At 38.0% G+C, this 18,781-nt stretch overlaps 3 protein-coding genes across 5 annotated transcripts in view; 1 reads left to right on the top strand and 2 right to left on the bottom strand.

Annotated features, from left to right (window-relative positions):
- Positions 1-8,413, bottom strand: part of LOC132911818 (attractin-like protein 1) — a 28,447-nt gene extending 20,034 nt beyond the window's left edge. The window contains exon 1 of one of the 2 annotated variants that reach the window (XM_060968776.1): positions 7,854-8,413. In XM_060968776.1, coding sequence (XP_060824759.1) covers positions 7,854-8,158 — 305 coding nt within the window. In that variant the 5' untranslated portion in view covers positions 8,159-8,413. The remainder of the gene's footprint in view (positions 1-7,853) is intronic. The other variant, XM_060968777.1, reaches the window with a different exon arrangement.
- A 296-nt stretch (positions 8,414-8,709) lies between these two features.
- LOC132911829 (N-acetyl-D-glucosamine kinase) lies at positions 8,710-12,677 on the top strand. 2 transcript variants are annotated; one of them, XM_060968808.1, is made up of 7 exons: positions 8,710-8,881; positions 9,255-9,423; positions 10,344-10,428; positions 10,864-10,962; positions 11,125-11,377; positions 11,833-12,131; positions 12,242-12,677. In XM_060968808.1, the coding sequence occupies exons 2-7, from the start codon at positions 9,365-9,367 to the stop codon at positions 12,542-12,544; spliced, it is 1,098 nt and encodes a 365-aa protein (XP_060824791.1). In that variant the 5' UTR covers positions 8,710-8,881; positions 9,255-9,364; the 3' UTR covers positions 12,545-12,677. The 2 variants fall into 2 exon arrangements, with proteins under 2 accessions (XP_060824791.1, XP_060824790.1); XM_060968807.1 differs by lacking the exon at positions 8,710-8,881 and having other exon boundaries at positions 9,248-9,423.
- Positions 12,678-13,157: 480 nt separating this feature from the next.
- LOC132911822 (nuclear hormone receptor HR96) lies at positions 13,158-17,931 on the bottom strand. The gene is made up of 5 exons (XM_060968793.1): positions 17,441-17,931; positions 15,376-16,736; positions 15,084-15,300; positions 14,588-15,007; positions 13,158-14,513 (listed from the first exon to the last, which is right to left on the bottom strand). The coding sequence occupies exons 1-5, from the start codon at positions 17,576-17,578 to the stop codon at positions 14,316-14,318; spliced, it is 2,334 nt and encodes a 777-aa protein (XP_060824776.1). The 5' UTR covers positions 17,579-17,931; the 3' UTR covers positions 13,158-14,315.
- Positions 17,932-18,781: the final 850 nt, after the last annotated feature.

Raw genomic sequence — 18,781 nt, 5'->3', positions numbered from 1 at the left:
ACCTTTCTCGCGCTAATCACCGATCGGGCTTAAACGAAAGTAACGTTAGCTTCGAGCGAAACAAAAACGAAAAAGCGACGGGGGCTCGTCTGCCTGCGTTCTCGTGAACAATTAACGAATATTCCGTGAAATTTCGGGCTCGTTCAGGGTCGACACAATTTACAGAAATGCCAAGACGACTAAGAAGCGCGGCAAGAATTCGTAATGAACCGTGTCCACGCGCGAACGAAGATTCTTCGCATAAAGCAGCGTGGAAACAAACTTCGACGTTAACTAGTCGCGCAACGGGAATTAATCGAATGAACCGGACAAAGAAGGAAGAAACGATGGATATTTACGACGGAGCATCGGCGTGAACCATAAAGGGAAGCACTCGGAAGAAGAACGTCTGCCGAAGGGTGCTCGAGATTTACAAGAAAATACAACGTGATTTTGGAACTCTTGCTGGCTGGCTGGATCTTTATGAGACCTATCACGTTACCAAGGAGAAACGTAATCCGCGTGATGAACGCTTCTTACCTTTCTTTCCCCTTTTTTTATCCATTTCTTTCAGCTATTCCTTTTTTCTTTTTCTTTTTCTTTTTTTTTAAGTTATATATACTTATATTCCGCTATATATCGTATTAAAACATATACTCCATCAAAACAATTAGTTTCTCGTTGGTCGTATCGTTTGCCGCCTGCTTTCAATTCTTCTCGATTTAATAACGTTTTTGCCATCGCTGGAAAAAGTTTCGTAAATTTGAAAAAACACGAATAAACGCTAGATCGATATAGATGATCTTTCGATTCGATCTCACTAAATCTATCGTCGTCGATCTATCTATATCTATAATGAAAATATGAAAAATTTGATTATTTCGTTGGAAAAAGAGTGAAATCGAGATATAAAAGTTCGAAACAAGCGTAACCTTCTGTTTCTTCGATACTCGAATAGCCAGTAATAACAAGGTAAAATACGTTTTCTTCTATTAATTTCGTAACCGCGATATTTTTAGTATCTTGCAGACAAGATAATCCTTGTCCTCGATTCGTGAAATAGAGCGAACGATTGTGGTATTGAAGTAAATAAATAACCCTGATATACGTGACTGTTAGAAAACTGCAATGTAATTTTCTAATTACGGTATTTAATCCATCTTCTTAGGCCCACTGATTTTAATTACTAGCACAGCCTGTCAAATTAACGATACCTAAGCAAATAGGTAACCGCCGTATAAACTTTCAGCTTCTTTTAATTTTATTGATTTTCTAATTACAGATTTTCCATTCATTTAAAAAACGATGCTAATCGTAAAAGGACAGTTCTGTAATTCGCTCTTTCATTTTACTAACCTTCTGATTACGCCGTTTAATTTAATTCCCAACCACTTGTACGACCAGAATATACTTTTCGGATAAAATATGGAATTAGAGTAAATAACCGAAGGCCAAGTAACCGATCGTAACTAACACGTTCTCATATACAAACATTACAAGTACTCGTATCGACCAGAGAAAGTAAAATAACCAAGCATGAATTAATAGATTAATTAACTTGGAACAATTGGGGTTATGATTTCAATGTGTTTACATTTCAACGAGACGCAGAGTGTATCTATTATCTACACGGTTCGATGGTCGGATAATTGTCTATTTAAGTAATGATCGATCGAATTCAAAAACGTGCCGAGCTTAATTACCATTCTGTTTTATCGATGCACTCGTTAATAACCGAGCGCCATTTTCTTGGGCCATTGTCGCCATTGTCGCCATTGTATCGGTAGCTGGTTGATTTACCGTCAAATAAATACGTATCCGTTGTTTCTTCGCGTGTACGCGGTATTTCCGATCGATCGATCGTAGAAGCTTCCTTCTGATCCTTACAGCTACGTTATTGCATGTATCATCGAAAGAAAAGTTCATCCGAAAGGACTTGAAAGAAGAAGCGAACCGATCCCGATTCGAATGATCACACCGATCAACTTGAACGAACAATTTCACTGTTTTGTCGAACATTGGCGATGTTTCCTGATTCTCGGTATATCTGTTGTTCCAGCGGGACGAGTATTATATAAAGTTTTAATCGATTCGTAATACAACGATAAGATAGAAGGGACAGGGATAAAAGCATACCGGAGGAAACCGGCACGATTCCATTGATCGCACTGCCGCCATATATCTGGCAAGCTACGTCGACGCGAAAGGAAGACATAGAAATTCGCCAATTTTCGATCACGGGGGCATTGGTAAGTTACTTTCTAGATTTGTGTCGTGCCGCGTCCACGCGAAACACACCGAACGTGATCGAATTCTACCGGTTCCCGAGCCGGTTTTTGTCCACGCGCCGCGTCGTCGCGCCCGGTAGCTTCGTGGCGTTTCAACGACATCGAACGAGCGACCCTGTGGCGAAAGCTGAAATATCACTCGACGGATCGCGATTCCGCGTAAAACGAATGCTCGTTGAAACGTTGAGTCAGGTGTCGCAGGCTGGCTGTTCAAACATCCAGGTAACTTACGAATTTTGGCTATTTTTCACTTGGGTGTTCGAAACGAAGGATATTCGTTAGATAGAACGGTTAGGTTTCACGGTTGTATATTTAAATAAACGCCAATTCGAATAAGCCCCGAATCCCACGTTGAGTTAATATTTCGCTCGATTCTGCGTTGAATCGGTCGTTGATTAAATTTCGAATTGTTGATTAAACTTTGAATTAGAAATTTCCACCGTACGATATAGAGAAATATCGATTTTATACAATGCTCTTTACGATTAAAAATTTTAAACGTTAAAATCTTTGGAATGATTGTCAAATTATCACGAACAAAGATGACTACTGGTTTCGCGTGTGTAATTATTTTTCATTTAGAATATGTATATTAGTACGTGTCGTGCAACGAAGTAAACACGCGATCAAATTGTTGCCTACGTCTATCCGTTTTCATACAAAAACTTTGATTTATATAATGAGAAACGGTGCAGTGAGAGAGAGAGAGAGAGAGAGAGAAAGAGAGAGAGACGTATACGTTCCTTTGTATCACGCAAATACGAAAGTTATTATTTGTACGCATATTAAATGAAACGATACACGTAGACGGCATTGTACTTTTCGAAGGAGACAAATTCCTTAATCAGGAAAATATTTGGAAAACATATATGAGAAATGCATAGAAAGATACCTCGAATATGAAAAGTTTTCTCGCGATTCCAGGATCGTCGTAAATTTCTTCCAATTCGATTCGGAAGAATCCAGCATCGTGTATGTTCACGAAGCTAAGTAGTCTAGGGAAATTGGAAAGCGTTCTAAATGCCACCCAGTCCATAAACTCCTCCCCTTCGTCCTCTAAATACCGCGCCATTTGTGCGTGCATTTAAATCTGGTCGAGAATATACAACGATCGACTCGGTACGAGATTCAGCGTTTGACTCCATGTTCGAATTAATAAAAACTCGTGTTCGGATGGAGAACACGTTTAATCGTCTAACACGACTTTTGTCTCAATAATCTACGATCTGTTACGGAATTTTTCAGACCGCGAGCTTAACTTGATACAGAGCTTAATATTCAAGTCACGTGACTCAGCGTTTATCTCAAAAGTTGCTTCAGTTTCTGATTTAACGTTGAATCGTAGCATCGTTAACATCGATAAGTAAGCTATAAATGTTTATGCAAATTTATATTTCTATAAATATGTACGATCACAGCATGGAACCTAAGCAAAAATTTACCTCGCCCGTTAAATATTATACCGAATACTATACTTTGTACGTCTTACCTATTATGTATATGCGATTTCCGTTATTTTTACTATTTCGACCAAGTCGAAATTTGACTCAACCGCACTTTCTAATATTAATCGCTGCTATCAATTTGATCGTTATTATAAAATAACGGCTTAAATAGTCCGAACAGGTTGCAAAGTAACCGTAAACAAGCAAGTTCGGTTGGTTCTGATCGAGGAACTATCATCTCGCAACATCTAGATAGACGGTGGAACGAAACTGTCGTAGAACGTGGAGCCAGTTCAGGTAGCCGGGAATACACGTGTTACAAGAACGAGAAACAACGCCGGAAGAGCAGGCTGGAAGGGCCGAGGTGAGAACCAAAGTTCCTCGTCGTCTCTCGACAATGGCGAACGTACACGTGTAACCGTAGATAACGCTAGAACACCTACGCGACGATAACGTCTTCTCGAGAAACTTTGTTCGAACAAAATAACGAAATACGAGCAACGAATAAGGAAAACCTCGAATGAGGATAAAACGACCGTTTGTAAACCGTTCTGGGCCCATCTTAATACGACTTGAATAATATTCATCGGAGCCCTACGAATAAGCGTTTCAAAACTTATACCGAATGTTCGTTAATCTGGCATTGGAGAGAGATCGAATTCGCTTCGAACGGCAATTAACGCTTAATGACAATAATTGATCGCGCGATAAGGTATGCGACAGAGAGTAGTACGGTCTTGTGCGTTCATCGATTATCGATTCGCTTGGTCGAATAAATGATATCAAATTACAGAGAGACAGGGAGACGGTATAAACGAAACCTTGTCATAAGGTAATTCGCTGATAAATACCATCGATGGTAATTAATAAACGGAGTACAGTTTCCTAGCTACGATTCTCCTAGATCACGATAAAAACAACGTTACGCTTGATAATCGTCGGCCATGATGGTCGAATGCGCTCATCTAGAAAGCATAAAGCCTTTGACTAACCGGTACGTCGTAAGCTACGAGCGTATCTCATAGAGTTAGCCAACTGATATTACGATTATGTTAAAATTTGCAACTATAATAGCGATACCCTTGTAACAAATAAATTTTGAAAATTGTATAACATAGTGAAATACCGTTCGTATATTTCACGCTAATATGACACGAACTAGTAGTATTATTAATAATACGTATTAACATACGAGAATATAGTATGAATCGCCAGTACTTCAAGTTTCCACTTACCGTGACTCGAGACAGTTAACAAAGCTAGCGTAAACCACGAGCAGCAGTTTGATCGCCTAACATTGACAGACTGTTTAAATAATGCGGTCGACCGGTTGCATAGGTGCGAAACGCGGCCAAACGGAAACACGCATGTCCCCGACAATTAACGCGCGCGCACTTCGAATTAGAACGAGTCGCAGCGAAGACGCGAGCAGAGGTAGAGAACCGACTAACGAACTAACGTGGTCGCGTCACCGCTCATTCACCATCGCACTGGCAACTGGATTCTGTTTACATTTCAAATGAGCAACATTATACGAAGCGCGTTTAAACAACATCGATTTTTTTCCACACAGCGCGTATGTACTTTGTCACACGCGCGCATAAACGTTCGACGATTCGATAGATTCTTCGTTCGATGAATTCCTCGAGGCACGTGTCGCGATCACGTACACGAAAAAATAAAAACGATAAATAAGCCGCTCTGCACTCAGCGCCATGTGGTATATCGCGAAGCATTTTCCTCTCGTTAGTCCGTGACAAGCATAGAATAATAGGTGCACACGATGCGTCAAGCGCGTGTACAGTTGTTTTCCTGGTTAAGAAACGCCCTCTTTTCTTTCTCACCGTTTTCATTCCTTTTGCCTTCTAATTGAACGTAGGTTTGTGCCAATTTTTATGCCAATAGCGTTTTACCGAAACTTTCGTTTCATTTCTATTACGTATCAAATAAAGAAGTATTAAACTATGTCTCTTTGTATGAACTTTAATCGTTTAAATGGATTTTCAGATAATATCGCTATTTAAATTGTTAGATGTACGATTTTAAGTAACAATTACTGCATATAAAATTTCATTTTACAACGCTTTTATAAACGGTAGGAGTTACACTGACTAATAAAAATCGTGCATAATGCCAGTGCGAAAATAAATTCTTAGTTATACGTATTATACGTACGTGTATTTGACATGTATAAATCGCACAACGGGCACACATACATACATACATACGCGTACGTAGAAAACAGTATTAAAAATGTATTCCTCGGTTTTGTTCAAAGCGAAAATTCAAATTTCAAATAACCCAATTACAGTCAGCCAATTGTCAAAACTTCGTTCACGAGCCGGATATATGATTTCGAACTTTTCACGAGTATACTACTTTTATATATATAGCACGTATTATCTCGAAGCACGCGAGTGTAACGTACAATGTATAATGTATAGCGTTCATTGGTGAAATACGATCGGGCACGCGTAGGCGAATCTTTAGGAATTCTTTGCCGAAACTGTTGCTTCGTCGAGTCCGGACAATATTTATAGAATTTAGAGAAAACGGTATGCACGTATTCGCGATACGTTTCGTAAAAACGTAACCTGCCGACAATGGGCTGTTTACGTTGAAAACTAGATCGAAAGTCAATTTTTTAAATTTTATTTTTACATAAAAAAAGTTGCACCATCTGCTTACTGTGCGTCTAAACGATATAGATAACGGATTATCTCGATGATCGCTAAGATTATCAGCGACTAAAGTAGAAAACGTGTGGAATTCATACGAAAGGTACACGGATAATTATATAACGTAAAGAGAAAAACAAACGTTCGTTCGCATATTATACAACGATTCGTGAAACCGCTTGGTCGTGAATGTATAAAAATTACGAATTGGTCACATTGAAAATTCTGATGAGATGACCGAGATATAAAAACAATATCGTCTAGTAGCTTTTATACCCCAACGTGTTCGGACTCGAGCGACCGTTATCAGCTTCTCTGTATCTCGATACAACGAAGCAAAGTACAAAATGCGACAAAGAGAGAGTAGTTCCCAAGCGACGTTCGCATCGGATTTCACCGCAATTGCTCAACGCACGACAGAGACGTCGACTGTTCTCGAGTGCCTACGTACGATTCTACGATTCTACGATAAACATTGCACAAGCACGCTGAAGCGCAGGACTCGATCCTGTCCAATATGATCGTCGTCGATGTTCGTTTACGATGGGATTATTACGTTGAGCGCGCGTAAAAAGCAAACCAGCCTTGACAGTGGCGGAAACCGTAGTTTCCCTGTCAAGTTTAAACCCGTCGCGATCGATCCACGCAAAATCTAATCCCCCGACTCGAGTTAAATCTTAAAATACGACGGGTCGTGCATTTCCGCGGTCACTGTCACCGTCACCGTCACCGTCACCGTTACCGTTAGATTCGCCGATGTCCCGATTACTCCCTAACTCCTCATTGTCAACCACGGCCGCAGACAATGACCGAACACCCCCTCTTCTATCGCCCTTCTGAACGAAGGATCATGAGACGCGCACACACGGCACAGCAATTAAATCCGGGGAAGTCGCGAGTACGCACGTACCGCGCTCTCCTGCACTATTTATTTACGTATCTCCTTGGTGTAAAAGGGTTTATAGGAAGACGATCAAAGCCTCTGAAGAGACCGAGTCGACCTAAAAACCCGTCGATACCGTTGCACAGGCACCACGGAATGTACAGTTAGCCTGTTTGTTTCTCCAGTCGTATCTTGGCATGTATAATTTCCTATAAACTTCTTCTATCGATGTATTTGTCAGAAATACCTATGTATAATATTTCACATAATAACGAGATCGGTAACGAGATTAGTAAAGAGATTAGTAAAGAGATTAGTAACGAGATTAGTAATGAGACGGGCCTGAAATGAGAGAAGCGAGAGGGACATGCTCGCGCATTCGATCTTACCTTCCTGTTTGTTTCTCCGGTCGTATCTCCAGATATACGTATAATTTCACAGTCTTTCCCTACGAGTTCCTTCGTAGAAAATCAAACGTACGATAGTCTGTCTATAGGATAATCGTATTCGTGTTGGAAAGCTGGCGTACTACGGGGTACGAGACGTGTAATCTATGCTCGCACGTTCTTTCGTCACTCACCTGACTTTTCCGCCGCAGAATTGGCACGCCAAGCCCTGCCAACCCTCGTGGCACACGCAGGTGCCATTGACACAGTCCCCGTTGACGCAACTGTCCGTGTCGCAGGTCGTTTCCGTCGTCAGCGACGACGAGGAGGAGGAGGCGGCCGCAGTTACGTGCACCACCCAACAGATCAGCGCCGCCCACAGTATCGGCCACGGCACTGCAATTACACCGCACTGATCCCGTACCACCTCACGGCACTGCCCTTTCCGACGGTATTTCGATTTATATAGGAACAAAAACATCTGCACGACCTCTGCCATTTTGATAGGCTTCCATGTCAGAGACAATGGCCGACGGCGACGCACCGGACGAGATACATATGGGGCACCTTTCTCGCTCGCGTTTTCGATGCAACTCGCTTTATTCGCTGCGCGACTGCCGAAGTCGAGAGTCGAGAGTGTGCGGTCTCCACCGCGCGGCTCTCACGGTGTCGCGACCACGGAATACGACACTTGCCGGACTTTTCACGTAGATGGTATAGTCTAGTGACTTTTCTGAAAGTGATCATTTCGACGGCTGCCGTCAGATGGCGCCCGTGATATACGCGCTGTAGCGACACCTGTATATAGTACCTAAGACCCCTCGCCCGATGTCCGGGGTCGGGAGAGCGTTGGGAACGCGTTGTCGACGAACTATCAGCTTTTCAGGTTGATATTAAGTCGAAAATCCCCTCCCACTCCCAGATATTTCACGGAACAGAGAACTTACGATTAGTTGAAGCGAATGCAACATTTAAATGCCATGTAACGTGAAAAACGCAACGGCAGCGAACGAAAGCAAACTTCACTTGGTAAAGCGATTCTCTAGTGATTCACGTACTGATCCAGCGAACACCAGTCATCGCTGCAGTCACGGAACACGCCGTACCTCTTCCGCCTCTGTCGCTACTCGATACAACTACTGTTACCGCTCCACAAATCTAATATTTGCCCGACATACGCTCGTTTAATCGTACCTCAAGAGTCGTTGAATCTTTATACCTAGTAAGTGGACGCAGCACGAAAATGCTAAACGTATACGTGTATACATGTCGATATCGTTGGTCGATTAATTTACGTCTCATTTTATAATTGAAATTGAAATATTTAAAATTTGTGTGACAAGACAAGAAATATGTATTTCAATATTATGTTAGATTATATAGAGTCGTTGTTATATTTCCATATGTTTTCCGTTCATCTATTTTATTCGTAATTCGTAGAATAATTGACAATGTTCGAATTATTTTTCACAACTCGTGCGTTATCAGATAAGCATGTTCGTTTAAATCCCGCCCTCGAATTGCTGGATCCCTTTGTCAACGAAAGAAATCACGAGCGAAAGAAATTCTAAATTGTCTGATTAAAAAAATGGCAGGAAAGAGAGGGGGACGAAAGAAAGAGAAACAGAAACGTATCGATGAGTTTGAGCTTCGTAGGGAGTTGAGAAGACAAAGACGACCGACAGAATTATCCGACAAAGGTAATATGTCTAAGATAGAGCTACCAGAACATCCGGAAGAAATTAGAATTGGCGGCATCGACGGGTGAGTAATCTCTTTTCGTCCTTTCCTATTTTTCTTCTATTCTCGAAATGTTTATTACATACTGAAAATACTAAGAAATTTTTAGCGCCACTTATCCAAAATTAGATAACGTTATCGTGGAATAGCAGTTGCCGTTAATAAATGTATTTCTCATTAATGTGCACCGATAAGATCCAATTAGAATTCATCCATCATCCTTGTTTACGAAAATATATTATCATATCGTGTTCTGTGCTTACGTACACAAATGTACCGCATTATTTTAATTCTGGAGCATTCAGATAAAATCGTCGTTTTATAATATTGTAGGAAATACGTTTAATTGTCTCGTATTTGCGATCATGTTGAGAATTAATTTCCACAAGAAAAGGTTTGTTAATAGTATAACGATGGTAAAAGAGAAATGATGTTAAACACGAGAACAAAGTATTTCGAAGTAGGTTTTTTCAATTTTTCTGTATGATTATCGACAAATGTATATTTGCCAGTAAATCTTTATACCGTAATCGCAAACTCGTTTTATTCAAAATATAAAATCAAATCAATTCAAAGAACTATACAAATTGCGCGTTATTTTAGAATTCGTTAAAATTAACGTAAACACACGAAGAGATTTTCTTGTGCAAACTTAAGAAACTCGATATTACGACGACGTATGTAATTTTATTCTACAAATTTCTCGCTATAATTGAAACGTAGATGAAATGAAAGCAAGTCACCTACTATTTCGATCATGATTACGTTAAGCGATTCTAACAGCACGTACATGCTTTCTGCTTTTAACTTTTATCTAGCTTCTCATGCACGATCCTATTGTCGCTATAAATAACCATACGATCGAAAACGGTTCAGAGACTTCACCAACCGTAACACCAAAAAATAACGGATTAACGAATTGACGTGAATTTAATGATCCTCAGCGGCGGGACGCAGTCGACGCTGGTCATCGTCGATGGCAAAGGGACACCGTTGACGGAAGTCAAGGGGCCGAGCACCAATCATTGGGTAATTGATCGACCCAACTTTTTAACAATTATTATTCATCCCGTTTCTACTAATTTCTCATTTTTATTGTTATTAAATTATTTTATTTGTTCATTTTTTGATTATGATCATATATGGTAGGCTGAAAATCGTTGTAGCGAGTAAGTCAAGCGTATTTCAATTTTTATTAGTACAGTAAAAAAACAGATAACGACGAATTAACTTACGCCGCTATGACTCTCAACCAGCCATATATAAAATATAAAATTTATGTATAATTATAAAATACTATTATTCTTATGTTAGGCCCTCCCCCATCACAAGCTTACGTAATAAGCAAATTACATATATAAGTAAGAGAGTAATTAGTTGCAGAAGTTTTATAGTTAGTTTAAAAATTCTTTTACATTATCATTTTATTTCGTTTCTTACTATTTGACTTATTTCTCTACTCAGCTACTCGGAATGGCGGAAGCAACTGCAAGAATCAACGCCATGGTCGAGAGAGGGAAACAGAGTATAGGAATGTCCGAATTGATTCCTTTAGATTGCTTGGTAAATATAAAATAATTATCGCGATTCCTGAGAACTATACATACCGATGACTAATTCGTAGATAGGTCTCTAGAGGATCGTATGATAAGCGATCGTTCTTATCGTTCGATGGATTAAATGAATCGTTTAATTAAAAAAAATTCTAATCGATTAAACAATCAGGGTCTTACCCTAAGCGGATGTGGAGAGGAAAACACCGATCGTCAACTTACGGCAATGATGAAAGAGAAGTATCCAAATGTCGCTAAAGCTTATTATGTCAATTCAGATGCCATCGGTAGTCTCAGGACTGGTTTGCCAAACGGTGGGATAGTTGTAATCGCTGGCACCGGTAGTAACGCGTTGCTGATGAATTTAGATGGAACAATCGTAAGATGCGGCGGATGGGGACATTTCATGGGGGACGAAGGCAGTGGTACGTGATGGGAATTGTTTATGTATAACTCATGAAGATGGAGAGATACGACCTTGAATAGTTTACGTATTTCATCGAGGCTCTGACATAGAAGAATTCTTTATTTTTGGTCATCCATTTATTTTCTTGCATAATTATTACTAGATCCATGTGTTTATATATTTATGAGAAGTTTAATGATAAGCGAAAGTGCACAAGATGCGTATAACGTGCAAAGGTATATAAATTATCCAAAGTATAGTATTCGTTGTGATATTTCAAGAACGTATAAGAAAAACACGTAATGTAGAATTGACTAGTGATTCTTAAAATTGTTTATCGTGTTCTCTTTCTATGGTCATTTACTGGATGAAACAAACCTACGCTTAAATACTACTTTTTATATTATATCCACAAAAATATGAATTTGCATAATAAACATCAGCGGTGTAATTACGAAAAAGATGGATTTTCAGCTTTCTGGATCGCCCATAAGGCTTGTAAATACGTGTTCGACGATATCGATGGCTTAGCTCCGGCTCCTAAACCCATAAGCTACGTATGGCCAGCTATGAGGCATTATTTCAACGTAACTGATAGGAAGGAGATATTGCCGTATTTTTATAAAGATTTCGATAAAAGCGTTTTTGCTATGTTTGCCAAGGAGATTGTGACGGGTTGCGAGAAAAAAGATCCACTCTGTTTATATATTATTTCGGAAAATGGCAGATACCTCGCGAAGCATATTGTAGCTCTTTCGAAAAAGGCCCACAATGTGAGTCGCTTATTCTGGTTTGCAAATTAATATAAAAATTTGAAGAATTTGGAGAATTTTAAGAAGCATCCTGTTTGATCGCGTTATGTACGAGAAATATGGTTCTTTAGGATCTCAAGTTAGCCAAGGATGGATTAAAGGTTGTCTGCGTGGGATCGGTTTGGAAATCATGGGATGTTATGAAGGACGGTTTCATCGATGAAATCCATGAATCTCACGCACTGGACGAATTAACTATGATCCGCTTAACAGCGACAGCTGCATTGGGTGCGTGTTACCTTGCTACGGAGGAAATCGATTGGTTCTTTACGAAACCCTACGAAGATAACATCGAAGTATTTCATCGATATAAGCGAAAGAATTATGTAAAACCGAGAGCAACGAATGATTCGAGTGAGTCAAAAGGAGACTGAGTTGGGGGATTTGGCCCAGTGTAACCAGGAATCACAGATAGAAACACAAATAGAAACAAAAGATTATATTTTATACGCGGACTTTGTATTTACACATCTTTAAAATATATAAAATATTTTCAACAGCAACAAATACATAGAGATGGGAAAGAATAAACCTATTGTTAATTATATAACAATTGACATTTTCATTTGTTAAATTTGCCGATAAAGATTTCGTCGCCCGTATGGCACATCGTATGTAATATATCGATCGCGTCCAGTCTTCCATTTTTATTTTTTTTTTATTTTTTGTTTTTGATAAATTTTTAAGTATTACAAACAATGATACTGAAAACAATTTGGGATTGGTTATTCCGCACCTTTCTGTTCATTCTTAAGACAATAGGATACATGTTTCTTTTCCTCGTCAGCTTGACTTTTTTCGTTACCTCTTCCTGCCTATTGATAATCATAATCCTGCAAATGCTTGGTTATAGATTTCCATCTGAGTATGACGACTGAGATAAAAAGAAAAGGTATTTATTTTTCAATTGTTTATAATTTATAAAATAAAAAGCTAATTAACGATATAATAGTAAAAGGAATGAAATGATATCTTTAAAGTCAAATGTAACAAGTATCTGAAAAATATATTTTGACTCGATATCACAATTTAATATGTACACACTAGCATTCGTAATGCGAATGAACATTATGCAGATCGTATCCTGCGTTCATTTGCTTGGATCGACTTTTTCATATCTTTTCACCAAGCACTGAATTCATGTTTATCATTATGTGATTTTTAATTGATCTCCGCATAGAGAAATATTTTTCTGTTTATACATTTCAATCCGTTAAACATGAACGTATAGAACTTGGCTTTAGTATAACAAATATCTTCGCTAAATTTAACAATTTAAGGTACGTTCGTCGAAATATACATAACGTTTTTAACAATTATTATTATGCTAACGCGTTACCTGTACATATTTGTCCCCGACAAAATGACGCGATACGACGAGATACTTTCACAATTTTTCGAACTGTGATCTCTGCTGTAATCACAAAATTCAGTGTATCAACGGTTAGTAGTGGTATTAATATTTTACAAGCAAAATGCTTCTTTATATAATTACAATAATCCATTTACATTCCAACAGGAATTAATTAAAATAATGTCCCGTTAATACCGATACCCTGATTTTTATTTAGTTCAAACTAGTTCGATTAAATTCTTTTCATCGTAACAAGGTAAACAATTTTTTAAATTTCACTTTTCGTCGACCGAACTAATGACATATATAGTTCATCAGATTTAAGCATCTTGTTCTCCTGACATTTGGTTTTGTTGAGCTGAACGCAAGAAATCAAAAGGAATCAAAACCTATTTTAATTTGTTAATATCAATTTTGCGAATCCAACATTTTAACGGGGCATTGTTGTATACCGGTATACATACATGGATATCTTAATATACTCTATGATATAATATGGATAAAAATTCTCATACGATTAAACTTTTGGCGACAGTATCATTCATATAATATTACAGTTTATGTACATTAACGTGTGTGTGTGTGTGTACACACACATATCTATATATCGATTCAAATTCTGATAATTCATAACGTTCCTTTCTTCAATATTATTGCTATATATTATTTATATGAACATGCGACTATTAATGCAAACCCATAACGATTTTACGTTACTCCTACTATTTGAAGGAATAGCAATCGAAAATATTACACAATTGATCTCTATTCGTTATGTTGAACACGTTCGATCAATGTTTCAGGTCGAATATCTCTATAAGAAGTGGTTCTACACTCGACGGATTTAAATTAAGATATACTCCAACAACTTCGTTGTTTAATCTATGAAGATCCGAAATTTTCTGAATTAATTTTAGAAACATAGATTTGGCTTCGCATCCGGGATATACACTTTCCAGATAACGTCTCAGCAAATAGTAATACGAATTCTATAAACAAAATTATATTATTAATATTTATTTAACGTGTTGTAACCACATACAGAGAATTATGTTAGACTTACTTGTTCCAATTTAATTACATCGTTATGCACTACCTTCGGCCTGTCTGGTGTAAATAAAGCAATTGCGCTTAAAATTAAAATAATATTCTCATCTCTCCACCTAGGATCGAAACTTCTAATAAATCTCGAATGTTCCGTATAGAGATTCCCTTTTGCTTCTTTTAACACGTCCACCTTTATATTGGACATACTTTCTTGACTATGCGGTATCCACCACATATCTTTCTCAACATCGTAATTGAGTGCTGATCTTAAAATCATCATTTCCGTGGAACCACCCTTCAAAAGAGCTATTTGGTCCTCTTGACACATATTTTTGAAGGCGTTTATCTTTTTCGCCATCTTTATCAAGCGTCTAATAGCAATGGCAGTAAGATTTATAACGTCTAACAGTGCTGGGTCAGATCGGCCGAAATTGTTCTGAAACCGAATACGCATTTTAATAAATGTCAACGTGTAAGTCTGTTTAATTGATATAAGCTATAGCAACTTTTACCTTAAATTTACAGTCTTCTCCGATTAAATTCGTTATATCCTCGTCCAAAGGAGCTAATAACGCCTTGTTGGCTACTATTAATTCATTTAACTTTGCTCTTTCAGCATCGTTCAATACCCTTCTGGTCTCCATACCGCCGAGGGCAGAATATGTTGAAAACTCTAATTTAATCGCTTCACAAAGTATAGATTCGATGGAATTCACAGCAATCGGTACTCTGAAATATAATTCATACATAGTACAACGTATAATTATTTTTCAGACATTAAGCAAACGTGAATCTCGATTATACCTTTGCACATCTTGAAGTACGTCTCTTGTGACGTCCGATACATTTCTGTTCCAATCGCTACTATTATCCCGTTGCTTTATACATTCCTCTTGACTCGAATTCGTAATTAAATCGGTCAAAATTGGATTTTCTACTTGTTTCTGTTTATCCTTTGTAATCGGTTTAAACGTGTGACTGGAATTATTGTTATTTGGTTTTACATCATCTTTATACCGAGTACTTGTTTCTTTCTCAGACGGTGCTTCTTTATCTGTGATGACACCAGTTTTTTTGAAAAAGTGCGAGATCTGGGGATCTGCTTCCAATTTGCTAATAACAACGGGGTCTGACATAATCTTTATAAGTAGTTCTTCGTTTTGAAATATTTTCGTGATAAAATTTGAATTATTAACAAGTTTTGTGATCAGAGTGGAGTCTTGCGAGAATTTATTCCTAATAAAATTGTCTTCTTCTTCCGAACACCTTTCCTTACTCTGTTTTTCACTAACCGCCGCCTCTTCTGAATTTTGCACGCTTGTGTGCATTCCTGAATTCATATCTATGCTCATTTTCCTATAATGCGATGTGTGCTCGATATATTGGGAACTCTGTACAAGGCTACAATCAAACTTGTTGTAGCAAGATGCATTTTCAAATTCAGGAGAATATTTCATAGATTCATTATTAGTAGAAGCAAACTCGGAATTCAGATCTGATATATTTTGGTCAGATTTTCTTGAACCTATTACTGGCTTCTTACTCTTTTCTAAATTATGAGTCGGAGATTTAACTTTGTCTAACCTCTGTTGATTTTGAGAAGGGGAATTGAAATCCATTCTCAACCTTTCAGCATCGACGTCATTCTCTTCACCACGAGGCGAAGAAGAATGGTCATAATTTTCAAAGTTTGAGTTTGAGTTATGGGAAGAGTCTTTCATCATATCTAGCGTCTTTGAACCGCTTATGGCTCCATTTTCCGGTGGACTAGAAGGACTTGGTACGCTTGCAGCTGTTACAGGACTCAAGCTTTCGGTTACATTTTGTCTATTTGCATCTAAATCTGTATATTTTCTATCAGACTCCCAAAAGTATGTATCTGATGCAGTTGACGCAACTGAATTAACCGACATAGAGGTGTCATCAAAGTTACATTCGTCCAAGTAACCTTTCTTTATTTTTGATGGTTTTGCATTCTCCAAGGTTGGTCTTTTCTTTGCACGATTCTGTTCTATTTTTTGTCTCTTCAGTACTTTGTCCTCCTCAGACATAATATATTCCTTCCTCATACCTATGCTGAAGCACTTGTCTAGGCGACATTTTTGACAGAAGCGTCTAGTGACTGGTGTTATATTACAATTTTCAGTAAATGGACACCTGAAATCCTGCAAAAATACAACAATAATTCTAAATGAATAAATTAAGCAAACGCATCTTTCATTATCTATCGAATAGTTCAAGAGCATTATAATATAAATATTGATTACACTTTTATTTTCTAATCACTGTATTACAATTGCTTTACTTATGCTACATTTAATAATATGCAATTATGTCATCTCCTTTATGAAATATCTAATATGAAAATCATTTGTCAAAGTAGAAATTTTGAATTAGATCAATGACCGTGAAAGATGAAATATCAGATTAGTTGATATGGTATGTAATCTTCCCAAAGTTTGAACTTGATGGAGCAATACTAACCAAGAAGAAAATTCATAACAAAGATATCGCTCGTTTAACCGAACAACAAGGATATTCGTGTAATTTTATTTTATGACTTTACATTTGGCAAATATGCCATGAAACAAAACACGAGGACATGAATGTAGCATTTGTGAAAGGTTAACGATATCGTCTACTCTAGCTGAACAATATTTCTGATAGATTTTGAACTCTAGAACTGGTCATTCAGAAAAATCTAAAATAACAAAAGTCATTGGAAAAGTGTATCGAATCGTATGGAAATTGTTTTGATGAAATATTTATACCATATTTTGAAGGGACTACGTGCGGCTCAAATTCTATTTGAAGAAATATTTTCTATATCTCAAGTTAGAAATACATGAGAATCTTCCAAATTAGTCACCTTATTTTTCAAAGCATTTCGTCGGAAGAAAGCTTTGCAACTTTCGCACGAAACCGCGTTGAAATTGTAACCGAGCGCACGATCGCCACACACACCGCAAATCTTATTCGTCTCTCTCGCTGGTTGTTCATCTTCCATTGCTCCCCAGACCGATTTCTCCAGCGATTGACACTCTTATCTTTAACGCACCATTCGGTATTCCCGCTCGGAATTACGCTTCTTCGATGACTGACTCATGTCAGTGTTGTTTTTATCGCATCGTCCGCGAAAATTGACGGAACGAAATCAAACGATCTCGAGCCGTGATTTTTCACGATTTCGAAACGATCAGCATTTTTTATACAACGTCCCGGATCCGTGAGAGATATCGCTTGAAAAGGTTTAAGTGACAAGCTAAATGGACCGCTCAATTGACATTCAGTTACAAGTAGTTAACCGAGTGGTGCGCACAAACCTGTCGTATATGTTTCACTACTCACTACTATATAAATATAACTATATTATGCACCCTCCCACTACGTCATTGTCAGCAAGCGACGTGACGTCGCAAAAGTAACCAGACCTGCAGCGGTTAGGGAATTTTTCAAATACACCGTTCTTTGCCTATGAAAAGAGAATTCTGACCACAGATTCCCGCGCAAAATGCGTTCAAATTGACCTTTAGCGATTCAGCCCAGTCTGTCGCTGTTTCAGCAATACATGGTAAAAATATTACGAAGCGTACCGTATCGTTGCTTAAGTGAATCGTAATTTATTTTTCGTTAGAAAATTATTATCATCGTAGTATATAGAGATAACGCATCAAACGTTTTATGATACACAATTTGCTTCTCACGCGTGTTATCAAATTATATAATTACAGGATATTGAACGAGCAACCTGTATGTATGAATCCGAGGTTCGTGTCTTGCGCCGAGCGCATGTCTTATCAAGGAATATCAGATACACGAGTTGTCTAGCATTGTGCTCTTCTTAATTGTGTTGCAGTTGTTAAGTAACTGGTTCAAAGTTCACGCGCACACGTCTACTGCATGGAACCACCGTCCACCCAAGGTTGATTTCAGAATGTAACTTCGAATTACGTTATGTACATATGTATAACGCATCGATTCGTTTTCTCCACGATTGAGAGCCAATTCACGCAATAAGAGATCTCGTGTAATCGTCTAAAACTCAATTAGAAAGCTGGAAACCTGATTACACGAGTGTTTACTTAATCGATGTTATCGTTATCAATCGTCGAACATAGTTTCGAGATAAACACGACTGAGTAATAAATCGTCGATTGATCAATTCGAATTTAACTTTTGATTAATTTCAATCGTGTTAGCATCGATAAAC

Source organism: Bombus pascuorum, chromosome 11 (genome assembly GCF_905332965.1).
Source record: "Bombus pascuorum chromosome 11, iyBomPasc1.1, whole genome shotgun sequence".
In the NCBI taxonomy this organism is placed as follows: Eukaryota; Metazoa; Arthropoda; class Insecta; order Hymenoptera; family Apidae; genus Bombus; species Bombus pascuorum.
The sequence above is the reverse complement of the archived record's forward strand: the minus strand, read 5'-3'. Positions and strand labels throughout refer to the sequence as shown.

What these genes read in the sequence shown, in the direction of transcription:
- LOC132911829 (XM_060968807.1), top strand. Translation starts at nt 9,248, where the DNA reads ATGGCAGGAAAGAGAGGGGGACGAAAGAAAGAGAAACAGAAACGTATC. An exon ending in GGCCGAGCACCAATCATTGG is followed by an intron (nt 10,429 to 10,863) that starts GTAATTGATCGA and finishes TTCTCTACTCAG; the next exon opens with CTACTCGGAATGGCGGAAGC. An exon ending in TTTCGAAAAAGGCCCACAAT is followed by an intron (nt 12,132 to 12,241) that starts GTGAGTCGCTTA and finishes ATGGTTCTTTAG; the next exon opens with GATCTCAAGTTAGCCAAGGA.
- LOC132911822 (XM_060968793.1), bottom strand. Translation starts at nt 17,578, where the DNA reads ATGGAAGATGAACAACCAGCGAGAGAGACGAATAAGATTTGCGGTGTG. An exon ending in GAGAAGACTGTAAATTTAAG is followed by an intron (nt 15,008 to 15,083) that starts GTAAAAGTTGCT and finishes ATTCGGTTTCAG; the next exon opens with AACAATTTCGGCCGATCTGA. An exon ending in ATGTAATTAAATTGGAACAA is followed by an intron (nt 14,514 to 14,587) that starts GTAAGTCTAACA and finishes TTTTGTTTATAG; the next exon opens with AATTCGTATTACTATTTGCT.